At 45.0% G+C, this 23,184-nt stretch overlaps 1 protein-coding gene across 4 annotated transcripts in view; it reads left to right on the forward strand.

Annotated features, from left to right (window-relative positions):
• Positions 1–23,184, forward strand: part of COMMD1 (copper metabolism domain containing 1) — a 160,335-nt gene that overhangs the window by 35,300 nt on the left and 101,851 nt on the right. For all 4 annotated transcript variants that reach the window (XM_088477207.1, XM_088477206.1, XM_088477205.1 and 1 more), the window contains exon 2: positions 14,506–14,787. In XM_088477207.1, the coding sequence (XP_088333333.1) occupies positions 14,506–14,787 (282 nt within the window). The remainder of the gene's footprint in view (positions 1–14,505; positions 14,788–23,184) is intronic.

Genomic DNA, 23,184 nt, shown 5'->3' on the forward strand with positions numbered 1-23,184 from the left:
TCCTTTGGTTGTTTAATTTGTAGTTTGCTAATAAATGAGGAAATCAAATTTCACATAGGTAGTTGATTGGTGAAAACGGGTATAACTGCTGAACTGCGGTATTTAACCCCATGTAGAGAGGACACAACGGAACTCGGTTGATTATATAACTCTAACATAGAAATATGATCCTGTGAATAGACGTTAGAGCAAGTAATATCAGTATATGTAACCTTAATAGGTGTGATTATATTGTGTACTGCAGCGCAAAGTTCAATGTTTATACCCCCCCCCAACTTGTGGCTCCAAACCCCCCCTCCAACTCACACCACCAGAAAAGATAGAGAAAGAGGGGGGTCAGAGATAAAAGAGAGGCAGCCAGGGGCAATAAGGGACATATATCAGAGAGACCGCAGGAGGGGTTGGGGGAGGGGCACCTGCAGTTCCTGATGGCTGTAGGCCATCCATACCACTCTCCTGTGTCCGAGTACTACTTGGTCTATTACAAATAGTCTTAGGGCCGTATTCAATTAGGAGCGAAAAGTCCGTATCGCCGATAACGTCATTTTCGCCATTTACACTTATCCCCATATTCCATTTCAAAGTCTTTCGTTGCAGGTCCGAAAAGTCTTTGTAAAAAACCAGGGATTAGTTTTCACCACTGAATAGGTGGCGAAAAAAGTGCAGAATTGGGGTTTTGGGGTGCAGCCTTAAGAAAAAGAAAAAGTACCCTGCACCCCTTGGAATGTCCCCTTAAAGTAATCTGTGTTAAAAATGTTTAAAAAGTTCGATAGGACACCCCGAAAAAAGTGGTTTAATTTTGGGGGCCAAAAAAAAAAAGTTGGGGGACAAACTTACAAAATAGCAAAATAGACTGAGGGGGGGTGGGTCCCCAAATATGTGGCAGGTGTTTTCTAGAATGCGGGTGGTTGCGGCAGTTGGGTTTTTGAAGAATTTTAAAAAATCACTTTAGGGACTTAAACATATGCTAGTACACATTTTCATGTACCCCAAATTTGATGGGACTAGTTATTTTTTCAATACATTGAAGCTAAATGCCATTCTTCACCACTGCTTCACAGACACATTTATGCACCTGCCGCGGCTGTTTAAAAACCCCAATTACCTTTAGCAGGTCAATTTGGGGTTACCCATAGTGATCCCCCATGTCAGACCATCTTTTGGGGGGTGACAGGCTGATTTCCCCAAAAGTGACAGGACTTTTCGATACCTTTCCGCCGGGTGCCGTTTTTGTCTATTCCTAATTGAATACGCGGGCACGCGCCCGATACGTTATCCCCTGGAAAAACAGTGATGATATAGAAAAGTCCGACCTCTGACTTTTCGCTCCTATTTGAATATGGCTCTATGTTGGTGTTGTTCCTCACCACCTTCTATTCATACAATTAGGAAGTAACTGATATATGTTCTGGGGCTTAAAGAAAGAATTTCACTTGATTTATCTCATTGGAAGAAGTGGAGCTAATGGTTAAGATAAAAAACAAACTAAAAAACCTTGGGCCTGATTCAGACCCACTCGCAAGCGGCTGTCCGCTCGCAAGTGGGTCGATGTTGTGCACTGCGTATGCGCACGACGGCGGGAGCTCCGTCGTGCGCATGCGCCAGACGCGACGAGCGAAGGACTTTCCTTTGCTCGTTGTGTCTGATCAAAGGGGGCGTGCTGTCGATGTTGATTGACAGCACGCCCCCTTTGGTGGGCGTGCCGGGGGCGTGCCTCCCTGACGGGGGCGTTCCCAAGGGAACGCCTACCGTCAGAAGCCGGCCCACTGACATCACTAGTGATGTCAGTGGGAGTGATTTTGGCTCTGATGAAAAACTCAACCGCAGGCTCCGGCTCGCAGTGGCGATGGTCGCGATGGTCAAGACATCAAACTGCACGCTCGTATGGGCTGTGGGTGGTGACCCACAGCTATACGAGCGTCCAGGAGGACGTTCCATAATTATGGAGGGCGGCCCTCATTCAGAGCGTGCGCTCTGCTCAGAGCGTACGGCTCTGAATGAGGGCCCTTGTTTGCATTGCGTTCATATTAGACAATTGTTATTGCATTTTGTTTAAGGCAAATTGTGAAGCATTTAGTACAATTATGTGTTAAAACAGAGTTTTGCAGTGTAGCCCTATTATCATATAACTCAATGGGCCTGATTCAGGTGTGGACACAAATGTACTTGTAATTTCTCACGGAACACAATTGCAAAAATATGCTAATGACCCACTCGCCTTCCAGAGTTTAGAGGTGCCCACTAGAAGCATCTTACATCCGCCACTTGCGCACAAAACCAGAAGCATCGCACACCGATCAGGCGGCCATCAGCTTTCTAAGTAAGTCTAATGCTGGCCATACACGGTGCAATGCACCGTGTAGTGCGTCTGCCGATCCGTCAGCAGACGGATCGTGCTGTCACTGCCGGCATTCGTGCGGTCCCCGCAAACTGCACGGTATGCCGGCTCCCCCCTCCACCATTTGAATGGGATCGTACATCGCATCCCAGGTCAGATGGTTTTGCAGGAAGACCTGGGGATGCGATGTACGACCCCGTGGGAACGCGCAGCACGATATTGGGTACGATATCGTGCCCAAACATGGCACGATATAGCACCTATATCGCGCCGATCCGTCGGATCGGCACGTATATCGTGCTGTGTATGGCCGCCGTAAGGTTCCGCAGACACAGCGGGTCTCCAGACACACAGAGGGCTGCCTCCTGCTGCCAGCAAGAACACACTGGACAATTTAGGCATGCCCTAGAAACCGTGTGTAAACGGTCCCGACATACCTGCGTTTTTCCAGCCACTTCCCGTTACCTTCCCAAACGCTGACTACCAGTCACTCACTTTTTGAGTGAATCCTCTGTGCATGATCGCAAAACAATCGCTGCGTGTGCGCAGTATGGCTTTCATGCATGCGCAGTGGCTAACGATCGCTCAAACTGTGTAAGTATCGGCATTGCTTGTGGATCTGAATCAGGCCCAATGAGTTTGGCATTTTCATGCAATCATTTTGGAATGTGCGCCTCTCGGTTGAAGATAAAGCACATTTTGTTTTCTGGTTAAGGGATTTTTTGCGTGTGCTCAAAATATTTTAAAGTAAAAGTGCTGGAGAAATAAATGCCCTTCACACCACCCTGAAACACAAACTAAGCTAGAAAATCAAAGGACTTGTTCATTGGGAAACATTTAATATTGTCATTCCTTTCAGTGGGACTGTAATTGAATTTCCTTGATGGAAAATATTTGGCAGACGTGCTGAAAATATTTAACTAAAGAAAATCCTGTCCACTTTGGCAAAGAATGGGGCTTGGTTTGGTACATTTCCACTACTGTGCATAACAAAAGATTTAATTCCGAGCTTGTCAGACAAGATCTAATAGGCAAGCTGCTCTATTGTAACAATCCTTCCAAACCGCAAACAACATTTTTGTGCTAAAATCTCCGTCCCTGCTCCCTACGGTCAGGAGGTGAATTGAGGCCGTAGCTTCTAGACAGATACTTGATCTGAAAGCATTGTGTGGGCCTGCAGAAGAATTGCCATTGTCTGACCTTATTATGGATACAACGCTGCAGTCACCGTATGCGAGTTATCTTAATAGCTTTATATTCGTGCAAATAAAAACAAAAAAAAACGCTGATCTCAGTACTCCACGTTTAATAGGGCCCCACTGTTTGATGCCTATCATCTATAATTTACACCGGTCTTGCTACTCCCAGCTATTTCTGCGACTTGAAGCTATTTATATTATGCAGAATTTACAGTGCAATATGTTTTTCCAGATTTTTTTCCCCCATTCGTTCTTTCTAGTAAAGGGAGTTTTTGGAGTTTTTCATAGGCATTCATATTACATTACTCATTGTCAGACCTGCCCACCTCAGCACAATATCCAGGCCATACAGTCTTACTCATTTCCCATCAACTCTTCTCTTCTTTATACTACTCTCCCTTCCCATCCCTTTTAACTCATGATTCAGCCAGACATCTCTTGCTTCTATCTTTCTTGCTTAAAATAAAAATCTGATTAATGAAGCCTAAGCAAAGCGTAAATCTGGATATATGAAAGTACCAGACAATTAATCAGTCTGCTGAAAGAAACTAGTATCAGCCATCTAACATAATATAGACTATGGCCCTCATTCAGAGCCGTACGCTCTGAGCAGAGCGCACGCTCTGAATGAGGGCCGGGCTCCATTTTCATGGAGCGTCCTCCTGGACGCTCGTATAGCTGTGGGTCACCACCCACAGGCTATACGAGCGTGCTTTTTGATGGCCGCGATGGTCGAGACCATCGCGACCATCGAAATTGCGAGCCGGAGCCTGCGGTTGAGGTTTTCAACCGCAAGCTCCGGAGTGATTTTGGCTCTATCAGAGCCAAAATCACTCCCACTGATCACTAAATACAATGGGAACGCCCCCGTGGGAACGCCCCCGTCAGGGAGGCACGCCCCCGGCACGCCCACCAAAGGGCGCGTGCTGTCAATCAACATTGACAGCACGCCCCCTTTGATCGGACACAACGAGCGAAGGACTTTCCTTCGCTCGTCGCGTCTGGCGCATGCGCACGATGGAGCTCCCTCCGTCGTGCGCATGCTCAGTGCATAACATCGACCCACTTGCGAGCGGACAGCCGCTCGCGAGTGGGTCTGAATCAGGCCCTATGTAGACAAATGTGATTGGACACTGACACCAAATAGATTAACGAGATTTTATTGGCATCAGTACTTTCACTGCACGTGGTGGACCTACAGACACCCTTCTTGGTAAACTGTCCACAAGTTCCTGGACAACAGCAGGCGGTATGTTTTGCCATTCCACCTTAAGTACAGTGACCAACTATGACACTGGAGAAGGTGGAGTCGGCCTAGAACGCACCATAGCTCCAATTTTTCCCAGAGGTTCTCAATGGGGTTTAGATCTGGACTCTGAGCTAGCTAGTCCATCCAGGTTACTGAATTTTCTGTATACCAATCCATGCCCTGGAAACATAACAGGTGGCATTGTCAACCTACTAAAAACCTTTCTGTTGAACTGCAAGTCCATGGGCCTCCCTACAAAGTGTTCTTGTCAAAACCGTCATATTAGTGACCATGTGAACCTGTGTGCCCATGTAGGCATTTCGCTTCCGCTGGGGTGTCCAATCACTTTTGTCAACATAGTGTATAGGAGCAAGGGAAGCCATTTAAAACATCCTGAGTACCCACGTGGGACCGAATGTAAAGAGGAATAAACCTTTCTTATTAGAATTGTATTTAGAAAATCTACAACCTAGTTCACATGCTAGATATGGAACGTTGGGGTCTATGTACTAAGCCGTGGATGGAGATAAAGTACCAGCCAATCAGCTCCTAACTAATTTTTCAAACACAGCCTGGAACACAGACACCTTAATCACAAATATAATCAGATCACAAGCCGCTAACATTATTTTATTTGTGGTTAGGATTCACTTGCCAGTTACCGTTTGCAACATTTTGCCTGAGAAGATAATTTCAGTTACTCTCTCTATTTTGACATAATTATATCTTACAAAAGGGCTTGATTCAGACATACACACCGTTCATGTGCGGCTGCGAGTTCTTGTGGATTTGACAGTAGGAAAATATGCAAATGTCAGCTTGAGCATTCCTCTTGATTTCTTCTGTGCGACGGTCTGAGCTAACCCTGCGATGCCCACTTTGCATATGTGAGCAGTGCTCAACTGCACTGATGGATGTGATCTCTCTACCATCAACGCATAGGCCCGTATTCAATTTGGAGCGAAAAGCCGAGATCACCTGCCGGAAATGTATCGCCATATTCAATTTCAAATACTTTCCGCCTAGGCGAAAAGTCAATTCAATGTAATATGCAAAAAAGTTTCGTTTATGAATAGCAGGCGGAAAAAGTGCAGATTTGGGGTTTTGGGGTGCAACGTTGCGGGAACCCCTGTGCAGCTTTAAGACAGTCCTCCAAATGTAAACTGCGTAAATTTAAAAAAAAAAAGACTTAAGAACACCCAAAAAAATTACTTTGTTTTTGGGGGTGAAAAAAATGAAATTTGGGGGAAAAAGCGAAATAGGCTCCAGAGGGTCCCCAAGTATGCCCTAGGTGTTTTTATGATTGCAGGTGCTTGCGGCAGGTGGATTTTTCACGTTTTTTTTAAACTATACTTTAGCAACTTTAAGATATGCTACCCCCCATTTTCAGGTACCCAAAATTTGCAGGGACTAGTTATATTCTCCAGGAAATAAAACAAAATGCTATTCTTCACCACTTATGCAAATACACAAAACAGCGCCTATTGTAACCATTTAAAAACACTGAATACCTTCAGCAGGCCAATTCGGGGGTATCCATAGTGATCCTCCATGTCATTGCATCTTTTGGGGGTTGCCAGGCTGATTACCCCACTTTGGAGAGGAATTTCCGCCTGTTCAAGTATCGCCGGGTGCCGTTTTCGCGTACTTTCATATTGAATACGGGGAATCGCGGGGACGCTGGCGAAAACGCGATATAGGCAAAAAGTCCGCCAGGCGAAAAAGTATCACGGGTGCGAAACATATTGAATACGGGCCATAATCGGTTGCACATAGACTCCCCAAGCAACCCTTGCCTGGCTCACAGCCTCCCTTGTAACTTTCCCAAAATATGGCAACAGTAGCTGAAGTGCCGCGAAAGAAATCACAGCCACGCACCGAAATACTCCCATAACACGCCAATGACTCTTCCGTAACGCCCATGACGCTCCCATAACTCGTCCATGACACCTTTGCGATCACTTTAGGTCACCTCCCTGTCTCCACCCTGTAATGCCCATGGATTAGACGCCGCTTCAAGTCATAGCAATGCGCAGTAAAGGTTTTGTAGACTTTTCACACATGCGCAGTAGCAAAACATCGCTCAGCTGCCCAAACATCTGCGCTGCCTGCACTTCTTAATCTGATGAAAATGATATGCAGCATGCCTATGTTCTGTGCGCGGCTGCAGGTGTATCTGCATGCGAAATGCTACGTTAGTGTCAGCGGCTGTAACACTGTAACGTAGCATTTCACACGCAGATACAGCCACACACTGAATATAGGAATGCTGTATATAATTTTAATCAGCAGAAGCTGCTTGTGCGTTCTATTTGCATCACTGTGAGGTTGACGCATTTGAAGGGAAAAAGTCTCACAAAAAGACGCTCCACGGTATGGCGTGACTAGAAGGGCTGTTTAACTAGCAAAGGGGGCTAGATGTATATGGATACATCTGTATAGGTGCGAATTGTGTTTAGGATTAATTTTTGCACATATTGGAGTGCACTCACCAAAATAGCTTGTCTGTGGAGAGTGCAGGCTCCTGTCTCCCCGTGTTCCCTGCCTCTGTGGTCAGGTTATACATTTAGCTCCTTTCCCCTCTCTTGGGGTGGATTGTTGAGGATTTATTTCCTTAAATTTTGAATTTGAAATTTTAGAATGTGTCCTTGTGTTTGACGATTTATTTTACTTTGCTATAGTCTGTGTCTCTGCATAGCCCCACTTATATTTCTATTTGTGGTGCATTTACATTCATTGCTCTACCCTGTGTGGCACATCACGGTCTCTTGCTCTGGTGTGTGGGGTCCTCCTGGATTGCTATACTATGTCTTCCAGGGGTAAAGTTCCCAAGGAGACGGGTGCTTCGGTACTGGGTAATTGCAGGGCTTGTGCTGCTGTGTTCTCTTCACAGGTTCTGGACCATGATGGTCTTTGTGTTCGCTGTTTTACAACCCCACAGCAGGCGGGTCCTTCAGCTTCACCTACCCAAGAACCTGCTTGGATTGTCTCGCTAACCCAGGTAATGTTAAAGGTAGTGGATAGGCTTTCAGCCCCTGGGCCTCTATTCCGGAAGATTCCCAGCCTCAGGTAGACTTAGTTTCCTTGATAAAGCAGTTGTTGCTTATCAAGAATGTGGATCCAGCTCCTATGTCCAATGCTACAGTAGGCAGTTGCGGAATTTCCTTCTTCTGCACAGCTTGAGGTCCTTTTGGCAGAGGCCTGGGCCCACCCTAATAGGCGCTTCCTAATTTCTAAGCACATAACTTCCTTTGCCTGCTGCAGATCGGGCTAAATGGGAATTCTCATGTACCTGTTGAGGGACTCCTAAGTTCCGAATGGAATCGCTTCGCTCCATTATTCTAGCCATGGAGCCAGGGGACTTCAAGGCCTCCTTAGACATCCAGGATGCCTATTTGCATGTTCTCATCCGTCTCAGACACCAGCGGTTCCTCAGGTTTGCGGTCCAGGAGGATCATTTCTAGTTTCGTGCTTTGCCTTTTGGACTCTCCATTGCTCCTCGGGTCTTTAAGAAGATCATGGTGGTCATAGCAGCTCATCTTCGGTGCAAGGGAATTAGAATTTTTCCCTATCTGGACGGCTTGCTTCTCCTGGCCCAGTCCCCACGTCCGGATCACAGTGGATCTTCTCCAGGTTCACAGATGGGTCATCAATTGGAAGCAGTTGTTTCTGATTCCCTCTCAGGAAATGGTGCATTTGGGGCCTCACTGGACTTCAGGGCTCAGTGGGTGTTCCTCCCGGCAGACAAGGTTAGGGACTTACAGTCCAAGATTCACTGCATCACCGCCGGATGTCAATTCACTCTTGCATGCAGATTCTGGGCTCTCTGGTCTCCATCTTCGACATGGTGGATTATGCCCAGTTTATTTCCCGACCTCTCCAATTGGAGACTCTAGCCCGGTGGGAGAAATTCCATCTACGTCTCAGGTCTCAGACAATTGCTCTCTCTTAGGAGGTACTCCACTTCCTATTGTGATGGGTCCTGGAGTCCCGACTGACCAGGGGTCATCCCTTTTGGGTTCAGGACTGGATACTCCTTATCACCGACACAAGTCTTCAGGGGCAGTGTCCTGTGAGCAAACTTTACAGAGACCGTGGTCAGCTCGGGAGACAACATTCTGGAACTCCGAGCGTTTTACAGGGCCCTGCGTCGGGCTCTACCTCTGCTTCGGGGTCACCCTGTCCAGGTACAGGTCGATAACGTGAAGGCTGTCGCCTACATAAATAATCAGGGCACTACTCTGTCATGCTGCCATGAGGGAAGTCAGCCGCATTCTTCTTTGGCCAGAGAGGCATCTTCCGTCCATGTCTGCGGTTTACATTCCCAGAGTACAAAGTTGGGAAGCGGACTTCCTAAGCCGCCAGGACATTCATTCGAGTGAATGGGCCCTACATCCGGACGTCTTTCATCTGGTTCTTCGCTGGGGATTGCCGGACATCGACATGATGGCGACTCGACACAATAATCACCAGGTCCCGAGGTACTGCTCGTACCAGAGATCCAGGGGCCTTTCTGGTAGATGCTCTGTCGGTTCTGTGGACTTTTCCACTCCTGTACATCTTTCCTGCAATCTCTCTAATTCTGCGGGTCCTCTGCAAGTTGAAAATAGCGGGCGGCATGGTGATCTTAGTGGTTCACGATTGGCCACGGAGGGCATGGTACGCGGATCTACAGGGTCTCTCCGTCAACGCTCCTCTGCACCTTTCACTGTGATCTAATCTTCTGTCTCAGGGCATCTGGATCTGAACCATTTTGCTTTGACTGAGTCGCTCTTGAGACATCCGTCTTGAAAGCTAAGGGGTTCTCCAGGTCGGTTATTAACTCAATACCCCTAAGCCCTCTTCAGCTATGATTTACCATCTAGTTTGGAGAACTTTTACTGGTGTTCGGCTATGAATCTTAACCCCAGGTCATTCCGACTCTCTTGAGTCCTCTTCTCTTTGCAGACGGGGCTGGATTTGCTTCACTAAAGGTGCAGGTTTCAACTTTTTCGGTCCTCTTTCAGAGGTAGATTGCACTGTTGCCTGATGATCAGACTTTTTTCAGGGTGTCCTCCCCATAGAATCCCCGTTTGTACCGCCGGTGGCTCCTTGGAATTTGTCCCTGGTTCTTAGGGTCCTTCAGTCTTCGCCTTGTGAGCCCTTGGATACTGTAGACATTTGTTGGCTTACCTGGAAGACTGTCTTCCTCCCTGCCATAGCCTCTGCCCGACCGGTGTCTGACATGAGCACATTGTTTTGTCGCTCTCCGTTTTTAATCTTTCACCAGGACAGAGCTGTCCTTCAAACACGTCTAGGCTACCTTCCTAAGGTTGTTTCTTGGTTCCACATCAATCAAGAGATTGTGGTTCCTTCTTTCCAGGTTCCGGATTCCTCACCAGAGGAGGTATCTTTGGATGTCGTGCAAGCTCTCCGGATTTACGTGGACAGGACAAAGGACTTGCGTAGGAAAGATTCTCTTTGTCCTGTATGATTTTCGCAAATGAGGCTGGCCGGCTACTAAGTAGTCGCTGGCCAGATTGATCCATTTGACTATTCGCCGCGCTTATGCGGCAGTGAATATTTCAGCACCGGGTGTGGTGAGGGCTCATTCAACCTGCTCGGTGGGAACTTTGTGGGCAGTGCGACGTGGTGCTTCTGCGGAGCAGCTGTGTAAAGTGGCCACGTGGTCCTCTGCCAATATGTTTCTAAAGTTCTATTCGTTTGACACCTTCACCTCTCCTGATGCGGCTTTTATGCGAAGAGTTCTCAGCGCAGCCCAGGAGCGTCCCCTCCCTTAGGGGAACGGCTTTGGGACGTCCCAGCGTAAAGCCTGTGTCCCGTATGGAGGAAGAAGAAAGGGAGATTTATGTGTTAAATCCTTTTCTTCTAACCCATAGAGGACACAGGGTGGCCTGCCTGACGCACCTGACCTGCAAGGGCTCTGCTCTACTTCCGGTTCTCCTATTCACATTTCTTGTGTGTATGGACCCCAGTGCATGCCAGTCTTTCTTTTCCTCCTCCTCGCCCCTGGCTTTAGGCTTGTTAACTAAACTGAGGTGGCTGGGGGCGGGGTATAAGGGGAGGGGGAGTCTGTGCTGTGCTCAATAAGTTTATCCGTGTGGTACCCAGAATCCAACCCACAACCTATACCCTGCATAAGGCCTCTGTCCCCTATGGAATCGAAGAAAAGGATTTAACAGGTAAGCACAAAAATCTTTTTTTTTTTTTTTTTTTCTTTCTCTTTCAATAAAATACAGTAATTAGAAAAGACAACTCTCCTATGTATGGGTGGCCATAATTACACTTGCCCTATTCAGAGCTGTCAGTTTTATCTAACAACCAGAAAGTCACGAAATTTGGTCGGGGGACTGATTAGGACATGGGAAGCGGGATGCTGTGAGAATAAAGTAGTGTAAAAAGTCGCTGATAGGGGAATATGTCGCTGTACAACGTGACAACAGCATGCACATGTTACAGCTGACGGTAATGACACCACAGCTTTATAGGGAGTGCAGTATGCTGCAGGGTTACAGGAGTTCCGTATATTATATCGACATGCACCATGAAACCCTTGCTCACATGTCCACATGGTCGGTATGTCGACAATGAATGTGTCAGCAGTGCACATGTTGACACTGATGAAATGTTGACATCCTGACCATGTCAACATTTCATCAGTGTGCTTGTGAGGTAACCCTAATGCTAATGTTGACATTTTGACAATGTTGATATTCCATATATAGACATTCTGTCCAATGTTTTTCTTTGCTGTCTGTTTACACAACGTAATGTTACATGTGGCTTCAGTCTTTCTCTCTCATACACTTCGGACTTGAGGCGAAAAGTCTGTATCCACGATACTTTTTCGCCATTTTCGCCTGTTTTGGTTTTACTCCGTATTCAATTTGAAAGACTTTCCGCCTATGCTGAAAGTCAATGCAATGTAATAGGTGAAAAAGTTTCTCCTATGAATAGTAGGCGGAAAAAAGTGCAGAATTGGGGTTTTGGGGTGCAACGTTGCCGGAACCCCCGTGCAGCCTTCAGACAGTCCCCCAAAGGTACTGTGTCAAAAAAATTTAAAAAAACACTTAAGGACACCCCAAAAAATGACTTTGAAAAAGGGGGCCAAAAAAAAATGTTGGGGTACAAAGTTAAAAACTAGCGAACTTAACTCTTGGGGGATCCCCAAGTATGCCCCAGGTGTTTTTTTGATTGCAGATGCTTTCGGCAGGTGGATTTTTCACAATTTTTTTCAGCTTTACTTTAGCAACTTTTAAATATGCTGACCCCCATTTTCAAGTACCCCAAATTTGCTGGGATAAGTTATTTTCTGGAAAAAATACTCCTGAATACTTTTCTGCACCACTTATAGAAAAACGCTATTTAGCAGCAATTAAACCTGTTTTAAAAAGACCAAATACCTTCAGCAAGCCAAATCGGGGGGTACCATAGGGAACCTCCATGTCAGAGCATCTTTTGGGGGGTGTCAGGCTAATTTCCCCAAATCTGACAGTGTTTTCCGCCTGTTCCAGTTTCGCCGGGTCCCGTTTTTGCGTACTTTCAAATTGAATATGGAGTAAAGCGGGCACGCGCATGATACTTTTCCGTCTACAAAACAGGCGAAAAGTCCGGGATGTGGAAAAGTATCGCGGCTCGGCTCAAATTGAATACGGCTCATAGCTTTTGTCTTTGTTTGTTTTTATGATTATATTTTTGTAACCCTAGTCCCATTTCCACCTATTGTTTGTATATATTCCCAATGTGGTACTCTGCTCTCTCACTCTCCATCTATCGGCGTCTGTGACCAGCGTTTGCAGTGCATGCGCCGGTCTAAACTTCCCAGCGGCACCCGCAGTATCTATAACAACAACGAAAAAAAAACCCGCCATGGACAACGCTGTGTGTGCGGCAGCGACAGCTGAAGGTGACAAAACCGACACATCGGAATAGTCGGTGCCACTAACTGTTCTTAACTTCTGATTGCTCACCAGCGCACTATCTAGGAATAGCGCTGGCAATAATGACGGGGGAGCATAGCGCGTCTCTCATTCTGAACATTTCCCTGCAATAACCACATGCAGGGAAGCAGTAATACATAACATGTGCGGTTACAACAAAAACACATGACAAACGTTCATACCTCGGCCAAAATGTTGGGAAGTTCACTTCACAGTTGCCTGTTATTTATTTTACCCGATTATTGTGAACGTATTGTTATTTCTGTACTACTCAATGTATTTTTTTGTATCTTTATTGAAAAATAGGAAAATAGATTAAAAAAAAAACAACACTTTCCTCAATTGTTGTTTTACTTTGTACAACTGCTGTGTCTTACCCTCAATATTCTATAGCTTCAGTCCTTCACCCTGAATAGGACCTAAGTGCATATTTATAAAAGTGGAGGTGTTGCCGTAAGACTGTACCAGATAATGATTGCCAGAATCTGATTGGTTCCTATGGACAACACCTCCAATTTTTTAAACCCACAATTTAATTAATTACCCCTTCAATCTCCTCAATCCCATGGTACAGTGAGTCTCAACTCGAGTCCTCAAGTACCTCCAACAGGTCATATTTTCAGGATTTCTGTGTGTGGAAACAGGTGGGATAATTACTGACTCAGCAAAATTGATTAACTCACCTGTGCATGATTAAAGAAATCCAGAAAACATGACATGTTGGGGGTACTTGAGGATTGGAGTTGAGAACCACTGCCATAGTTTATCATGATGCAGAACCAATTTCACGGTGACCTGGGTGTACAGTAGCGGGCTCTGGAATATCCTACATTTCCTCATCTCAGTTGTGTTTCCTGTCGTTTATAGAAAGCATAGACTGCAATCATTGGGAGAGGTGTAGCAAAACTTCTACGGAGTGGACAAGTGTCGTACAAATAGCTTCCAATCAGCTTCCAGCTAGCATTTATCAAGTATTCTGTAAAATCATAGGTTGAAGCTGATTGGTTGCTACATGGAACTTCTCCACTTGTCTTCTTTTCCACTCTCTAGAAGCTTTGAAAATCTTCCCAATAATTACCAACGTAAGATCAGCATCTATAAGACAATTAAAACATTTATTGTATACCCTGGGCCCACCCCTAATTATCTATTTAACCCTGAACCTAATCCAAATCTAACCATAATATAAACTCAAAATCTGAAACTGTGCGATATGCACCTTACGGCCAACATAGGCCATTTCCACACACTGAGCGATCCGGTGGCCAGTCGTCCGATATGCCCACACCCCCCCTCCCCCAACAACATAGCGCTGCACGGGATTGTTCGTCGATCCCCCAGATCAATTGAACATGCAGAAAGTTCTGGAGGAGCGACTGACGACCCCACGGGAGCGCGCAGCGGGCGATATCATGCCCACACACGGAACAATATAGGGGCGATATCGTTCAAAGCCACCGGATCGACCGCTATATCGCTCCGTGTGTGGGGCCTTTACTCTTGCGAATTCTTCAAATGTAACTGTCCCCCACACAGACTGTACCAGGGGAAAACATTTTTCCTTTGAGAAAACTTAAAAATTGTACTTCTTAAGTTTTCTCGAAACAAGTTTCCAGAAAAAACTTTTTTTTTTTTAATTCCGTAATTTTAATTTTGCCCTGGGTCCACCACTGTGTTACAGCGACCTCTGTTCTCTGTTCTCTGAGTGATGCACATGTCATAATAACGTGGTTTCTGAGCATTTTATGTAGTTTATTAATCATTTCTTTCTCTTTTCAGTCAATCGTATCTGCAGATATGGATTTAAATCAGATCGATGTCTTTCTGACGGCACAGACTAAAAAACAAGGAGGGATCACGGCAGAGCAATCACTGGTCATTGCGAAATTTTGGAAAAACCACAAGAAGAAAATTCGTGAAAGTGTCCTTAGTCACACCAGATGGGAAAACTCTCTAAAGAGCCTGAAGTGGAGGATAGATGTAAAATCACAGTCCAGGCACACAGATCAAGTAAACAGTTCTGCTGCCATTGTAGAGATGGAGATTGGAACAAATGACAAGGTATTGTACATCTGTACTTATCAGTGTTTTCACACACTAAAAACATTGGGAAGCAGATGGTGTGAGTCAATATTATGTTGTACATCGTGATGTTTTTGTGTTCTCTGTTTTCAGACAGATTTGTTACTTACTGAAAGGAATATACACTGTTTGATTTTGTGTGCAAGCCATCCTATTTGTTTTATTGTGATTTTTAATGTTTGCTATACAATACTTTTGTAGTTTTAATCATTTTAAAGTGCAAGCAAGTTAATCTTTAGGTGTTTTGCATAAATATGAATGTGACAGACATAGTCCATCGGTACCCTGACAATCCAATAGAGCTATGCTAAACCGTAACATTAGAGTATTTAACTGCTCCCTGCTCTATTGCAGATAACTGAATACATTTGCTGCATGCTTACAACAGTGTCCTATTGGGATCTGACATTTCAGCAATTAAGCTGCTGTGACATCACTTTCTCTAACCCTTTGTAAAAAAATGCACCAATTCATAAAGAGGGTGTTTTGCATGTACTCATTAGGGTAGGGTTGATCCTAGTGCCCCTTAAGCTAAAAGACGTGATGTAGAGTGAGGGCAGAAGTGCGGTTGACAGCATTGTTATTTTGTCTCAACAGTATTATCCTGGCCACCAATAGTACAAATTTGTACCTTCGCGGGCTCGTTTCGTTCACCACGCTTCGGGCGCGGTGGCTCGATTCGCTCACAAAGAGGAAATTTTTCTGTGCGCACTGAATGCGGGCACGCTCCAGAAAGGGGTGCGTGGTTTCGTGACACAGTAATGCCCCTTACAAAATTATGTTTCCCCCCTTCTTACCCGAAGCCTCTGACCTTGTCCCCAGGATTTGGAGACACACCCTCGCATTGACACTAGGCAGGCAGCCACCTGCAGCCCTTGAGAAACAGCGCCACCGTCATTCTAATGTGGCGCTGGTTGCAGGCCAATCCGAGTTGGCCACCAGCAGCTGCTGCTGACACGCTGCCGGTCCGTGAGCTCTGATTGGCTGGCGGCACTGTGTCTCTGAAGGGCAGCAGTCCCGGTGTGTGGCTCCAAACCCCTTACAGCCAGCTACCTGGGCCCCTCCTCAGCTGCCACTCCTCAGCATTGCCCAGAGCACATGTTATGTCCCATATATTAGACTAGGGACCAGGTTCGTATTCTATCAGAGGGGCAAGCAATGTGTTTCCCTTTTAAACAGACACAATGAGGAAGGTACAACGCAATTTTATTATTGCAAATGGATAAACAACAGTTGATACAAAAAGTTTACCATAGACAGAATAACATCTTGCACATATTAATACCAAGATAACTACTTACCACAGGAAACAGTTTTTTAAGCCTTTGCTTTGAGAAAAAAAAAAACAGGGACAACACTTGTTGTCTACTATGCTGATAGTAGTAGTTCACCGGCAACTTGCAATAATTTAAACAGTCTTTGAGCCTTGGAGAAAAATAGGGACAACACTGAGTCTATGCTGATAGCAGTAGTTCACCGGCAACTTGCACTAATTTAAACACAGTTTTGAGCCTTGGAGAAAAATAGGGATAACACTGAGGCTGTGCTGATGGCAGTAGTTCTCCAGCAACTTGCAATAACTTAAACACAGTCTTTGAGCCTTGGAGAAAAATAGAAGAACAATCTACCTAAATGCCTATGCCACAAATTATGACCACCAGAATTGCCAGCCGGGGTTACACAGGGTTAAGCAAGCATTAGATACAGTATACATTGCACCACAGGAATTAAGGTAAATGCTTCACAGTAAAATACACAGTACTTTGAGAAACGTCAGCATACAAATTAGGCACTTGCAGGGATGAATATACATCACATTAGAATTTTGAAAACCAGCAATGCACCACCACAGTACAGCAAACATTTAGCACTTGACTGACATTGGGCACAGAGACAGTTGCAAACCTATACATGCATAAACAGAAAATATGCCTCGGCGGGCATAGATGTACAAGTAAACAAAATAAAACTTTAGCAATGAGACACTTGCATTTACACCTATATAAGCGAATACATATACAATACATGGCAAGAAAACAGCATTTACAGTTATTACACTCAGACATGAGCTGACACAATAACCCAAATCACGTCCCGTCCCAGCATGAACTGGAGGTTCACAAGAAAGATAAAACATCAGGTAAGCAATGAATATGAGAGGGTGTATCCTATCCCTTACTCCCCCCCCCCCCCCCCCCCTTATTTCATCACCTTACCTAATTTAAATGAACAGTTTAAACAGAATCTCACTTGTTACTAGCTCCCTAAGGTAGCACAGATTTAACTGGAACTGTAAAGGAAGAGCCCTTTCCCAAAGCTGCTCGGAGGCAGCTCTACACTACAGTGGAGAGTACTGCTAGATGAGTCACTTAGGAGGGGAAATAGAGGGATAGTCGTCAGTCCTTACCCCATGCTGTGACTATTCAGCCTCCTCCGATATCCGGTGGAGCTCCGGGAAGCTAAGTACCGCATCAGAGCTCCAAGAAGCAGTCTCCAGATGTCAGTACACCGGGATGCTTGCAGGGGAAATTCCCCTTCTCAGGGCTCTGTCTGGCAGAGAAATTACTGCAGCCCAGGGGTCCTTTGAGGTTGTCTCTTCCCTTGCACGCTGTCCTCTGGTCCTCCCAGCGTAGCCTTGCTCCAGGTGGGCGTCCCTTCGGTCAGCGCTGGTGGTCAAGTCACGGTGCAGGCTCCTTCCCCTTGATCCCGCAGACAGCTCCTCTGTGCCGATCTTCCTTTGTCTTCGGGCACTTCTCCCGGCAACCCACAGCCTAAGGGGTCCTATGGCTCTCCCAGCAAGTCCTGGCAGCAGCAGTCTTCTCCGGGTGCAGTGCCTGACAGGTACAGGTGGTGATTACTCTAGGGGGTCCTGCAGGGGCAGGCTCAGCGGGGCTCTTTAGTTTCCAGGATGAGTGTAATTACACCTCAGGCACTTGTAGGGGTTTGGTATGGCAATCCAGTAGGGTACTCCTCTTCTGCTGCGGATTACAGTATTTATAATCCACGGTAAGGCACTTGTAGGGGCTTGGTATAACACTCCAGTGGGGTACTCTTCTCTGCTACGGAGTACAGTAATTGTAATCCAGGGCAACCAAGGGGTGAACATACTCTCCCCATATTCTACAGATCCAAGGGCACTCCACAGAAAGATCCTTACAACTCACTCCCTCTACTCAGGGCTTGCTCTTTTAAAACCTTCACATCTCTCTCCGCCCCCCCATTATCCAACTTCCCTGAGTGGACAGGGGAACCCCAGCAACAAGCCGCCCCTAGAGTTCTCTGCCTGGACACCCAGGTTGCCAATGAATGGGGGGTGATTTTTCCTGAAAAAAGGGGTTACTGTCCCAAGGATGAATTCTTTCCCCCTGTCTGCACATGCTCAGTAGGGACTGACAGGAGCAGGGTCAATCAAAGTTCACTAGCCCTGCAACTACAGTATAGTGAAGGGGCAGAAATATCTATACATTGTTAAAAAAAAAAAAAAAATGGACCCCTATTTGGGCACAAATTTGGGGGTACTACACACATGCCCCCCAACCCCCCCTCCAGTTGCGGCCCTGCTGCTGTACAGGAGAGTATAAACGCCTCCTAGACAACCAGAAGCCATTTGAGACAAACATGTGGACTCGTCATTTATTGCGTTAAATTTAAGTTTACAAAGAAAAAAAACGTTTTATTGATCTTATACAGCTTGTACTCAAGGGTTTGGTTTGAGCTTCTACGTCCATCTATCGACTCAGCATTGGAGGACATGTGTACAGGTTGTCTCCCATATCCAAATATTCCGAAATACGGATTTTTTTTGGCATGATTGAGATAATGAAACCTTTGATTTTTGATGGTTCAATGTACACAAACTTTGTCTAAGGCACAAATTATTATAAATATTGTATAACATTACCTTCAGGCTGTGTGTAGAAGGTGTTTATGAAACATAAATGAATTTCATTTCTGTACACACACTTTGTTTGAGCCACAAAATTATTGAATATATTGTATAAAATTATCTGCAGACTGTGTGTATAAGGTGTATATAACACATAAATGCGTTCTGTGTGTATAGTTGGGTCCTATTCCCAAGATATTTCACTATGGTATGCAATTATTCCAAAATACGGAATATTCCGTTATCCAAATTACCCCTGGTCCCAAACATTTTGGATATGGGAGACTCAACCTGTACTGTCTTTGGTGTACCTGTGGAGTTAGTGATACTGATATTTTGTAGCTGGAAGGCCTCCATCAGTACCCGTATACAACCATTTAATTGTTTACTAGAAGCATATTTTGTTTCTTTACAGTTTTGAACAAACACAATAAAACAAAACCGTGCATTAAAAGACAAAGGTAAAAAGAGGGCCCTGGTGTATAATCTGTAGGAAAATAGGAGTTTAGTAAATAAGGCTAAATGCCACAGAGAGTATATTGGTCCAATCAGAGTACACTGTAGAGAGTGCTTTATTGGACTACAGTATGTGACCTAGTACCACGGCAGCAGTGGCGTAACATTGGTATTCGGAGCCTAGGGCAAGATGAATAATGGAGCGCCCTCCCCCCCCCCCCGTGCCCAGAAGGGATACAGTGCCCCCGGTCAGTAGTGCATAACACACAGACATACATACACAAAACACTGACTTACCTGAATCCCCGCGCCCACCGCTGCCTGCTCCTCTGTCCTCCCGCTCTGTACTATGGGAGAGACGTCATGACGTCTCTCTCATCGTCCACTGCAGGAGCCGGAAGGCGGATCTCATGAGTGAGCCCCAGCCGGCTCTGGCAGTTGGCACAGCAGCCAATGAGAGTCTGTCTGACTCTCATTTGCTGCTAAAACACACACATCAGGCCGGGTAGTACGAGTGCACTACCCAGCGCCAGTGGCTATGTGTGTGTTACTGTGTAGTGCGTACCGCACTACACTGACTAGGGCGGACCTGTACCGTGGCTGGCGCCCCCCCTCCCTGGACGGTCCCTTGGCGCACAGGGTACGAGCCCCTGCGACCCTGCCCTAGTTACACAACTTGGTTTGGGCAACAGTAGTTATTTGAATATAGGAAGGGTATACATTTTGTGCATGTGCTCTGCAGAGGGTGATAATCTGGTACGGAGGTGCTTCAGTAACTGGCAGGCTTGCCTAAAGAGGTGAGTTCTCACTAAAATTGGAAAGCATTGTGGCCATAGGTATTCAAACCTCAAAATTGGATTTATGGCAGAGCCACCTTCTGCCGCAGTAACATCAAGATGTAACTCTCATGCTGTAATTGTTACTCCAAGTCATTCAGCTTCTTGGCCAATCATTGCGAACTGGAATCTGCAAATGATGCCACATTTATTTCACAGACTTTGCATTAGGTCACTTAAGGACATTCACCGTCATTTCTTAGACGTTGTCCTTTGCTCCATCCCTGTGCTTGGGATAACATTGTCCTGCTGATAGGTGACTGTTCTGACACACTATAGCTTTTTAGCTGAGTGACACATTTTCTTTTGTAATATTTCCTTTTAATCCACTCCATTTATTTTACCCTCAGTTGTAAAAGCTTAGCTGACCTCTTCTGATGTGAAGCTTCCACCTTCCTACACGCATCTAGAGAGTGGCTTTCCCAGGACATGAGGATGCCTGGATTTGTGCCACACTAAGAGCTTTGAGTTTTGGGTCACAAACGAGATCCGACTGATCTGGGTCGGGTTTTTTCCTTTTTATTGTTTTCATATCACTCTGTTTGTGGCTTTCATATTATATATCCAGAATTTAGCATGTGTTCAATATGAACGTTTATTCAGCTATCCACATCTATATTTGATTAAAAAAAAAAGATCTTCCCAAATCTTCACTAGATCACCCTTGTACGTCCTCACAAATAAGAGATCAACTTCAGGTTTTTTTTCCTTTTCTATGTTTTGTAGTGACCGTTTGCTTCTGATATAGTTGACAGATACCTGATTATTATACTCTCAACCACTGAACTCTACAGGTCCGATAACATGGAAGGAACTTTCTGTGGCTTTTCCCCAAACGTTGGGGTTTTGGTTGCATTTCTGGGCAGTGTCTGGGTGACGTTAAGTTGTACACAAACAACTGTTGTTTTTTCTTTAAACGTGTTCGAGAAACGCGTGAGTTTGCAAAATTCTGGTTGGAAACGTGTGCGTCAGTGTCGCTTGTGCTCCTCTGTTGTAGGTGCCCTGTATTAGCCTAGTGCTAGCTGGCACATTTATGTAGTTTGAGCCATCAAGGTCCAAAGAAATACTTAATATATTAAATTTTGCATGTATTCTCAACTTCAAGCTCTGAGTGAATAAATGGAAAAACCTAGTCATGCAGTCCTAATATATATGGCATTCGAAAGTTGTTTAACCTACTTAATTGAAGATGGACTTAATATATTCTCTGGACTGTAACTTTCTCAGTCACCCAGAGGCAAGATTGAATTCCTTCTCCTCTTCCCTCTGCATCCTCCTGTTCTCTCTTTTGCTGGCCACTTTTTAGCACTTTCATGAAGTAAAATGCCATCTAACCTGCTATCGCCCTTGCCCCCGAGTAATAGGCCATTGACCACATGGTCTATAACCGTCAGTACAGGAAAAACAAATGCCGGAGGAAGGGCCTGTACCAGTCATCGGTAACCGGTAGCATCTGCACCCACACTAAATCCGTAATTGTGTGCTAGGAGCGTGGGGCGCATAATGTAGAAGTTGGGGCAAAGCAAAAGGTGCCCCTCCAGGGTTGGTCAGTCATCGTCTTCGGCTCTTCTGCCACTGTTTATACTATTTGTTTTTTTTTTTTTTATAGATTTTTCTATTGCCACAAGTAAAATCAAGCTTTATCAATCTCGCTAACAGAGCACCAATGGTACCTGTTAGCTTTACTTTGGACGACCCAACAATGACCACCTCCAGCGTAATATTATTTAATTTGGTTGCGCTGGGAAACGGTCACTGCTATGCACCTTTTTGGAAATGCATGGTCTACCTCTTCCCGATGCAGAGTCCATTTTGTGTTAGCCTGTCTGCAGATCCCACCACCGGCTGATGTAACAAGACGGCATGGTGAAGATGTTACAGGTGATCGCTACTATTTAGTGCTCCTATGTAACACATTTGCAATGGATAATGTGATTTGTAGTTTGCTGCTACAATAACATCGTTCTAAAAATATGGCTTCAAGCTGCCCTTGCCACAAAAGAACTGCATGTCGTTTTTTAGTTTAATTTTCGGCAATACCGCACTCTGAACAATAATTACTTTCTAACTGCATGCTTTAATTACTTAAGATGCTACACACATAACGATGTTAGTAACCAACGATTTTAGTGAACGATTTTCGTACAGATTTTCCCTTGAAAAAGTGAATGAAAATAGTTTATAAAGATCGTTTGTTACTAAATTAATGAACGATTTTCATGAGCAATGAACTATCTTTAATCATGCATGCAGTGAACGAAAATCGCTTGTTGGACAGTCAGAATTGACTATGAACTACAAACGTGAACGCACATGAACGATTTATCGTTCACCTTTAAAAAGAGGACCATTTTTATAAACGATTTAACAATAACGATGTCGTTATAGTTAAATCGTTCAAAAAATCATTATGTGTGTATGTACCCTAAGAAAGCAATTTATGACATGGCTAAACTGAATTGAAGATTGAGTGTTAAAATGAAATGAATTGATCATGACCAATGAAAGTGCTCTCTTTTTATGAACCTATTCCTGCATGATGTTATGAATGCCATGTTAAATAGAGGCTTTACTGCCGTCAGTTGACAGCATGGAAGTTATTAAGGAGTCAGGAAACATAAATTTAGTTTTTGATGGTGTGGTGATACCATGTATGAGGCTGTCGCTGCACAGAATAACAGGCTGGGGACACTGCTGGCTGTGTGCTGTACTTCTGGGGACTTCAGCACTGAAAATAAATTGACAAGTACGGAAGATCTTAATATCCTCAGTTTGCTTTTCATCAAGTATGGATTGCCTTTGCACACGCTTACAGTTAGGGATAAATTTACTAAAGGTTGATTTTTAACCCATTAATACCCATTTCAGACAGAAAACTAAATTACCGGGTTAAACATTTTTGCCTGGTAATTTGCTGATAAACACTGGTCCTTTTCTGTCTGAAAGGTTCAACCCGGCCGAAATTCCTGGGACTTCGACCCAGGTTTTTACCAGGGTCGGAGACTCGGGAATTTCGACCCGGGTTGACCCTTTCAGACAGAAAAAAGTACCCGTATTAATGAGCATATTACCGGGTCGGAATGTTTGACCCGGTAATTTGCTCTTCTCTCTGAAGGGGGTTTCAGGCTGGGACTGGCAAAATGACCCGGCACGCAAATGCTGGGTAAAAGTCGGGATTTTGGCTTTTTTTCTGTCTGA

This window comes from Taudactylus pleione, unplaced genomic scaffold, assembly GCF_031769625.1.
Source record: "Taudactylus pleione unplaced genomic scaffold, aTauple2 ptg000201l, whole genome shotgun sequence".
Classification (NCBI taxonomy): domain Eukaryota; kingdom Metazoa; phylum Chordata; class Amphibia; order Anura; family Myobatrachidae; genus Taudactylus; species Taudactylus pleione.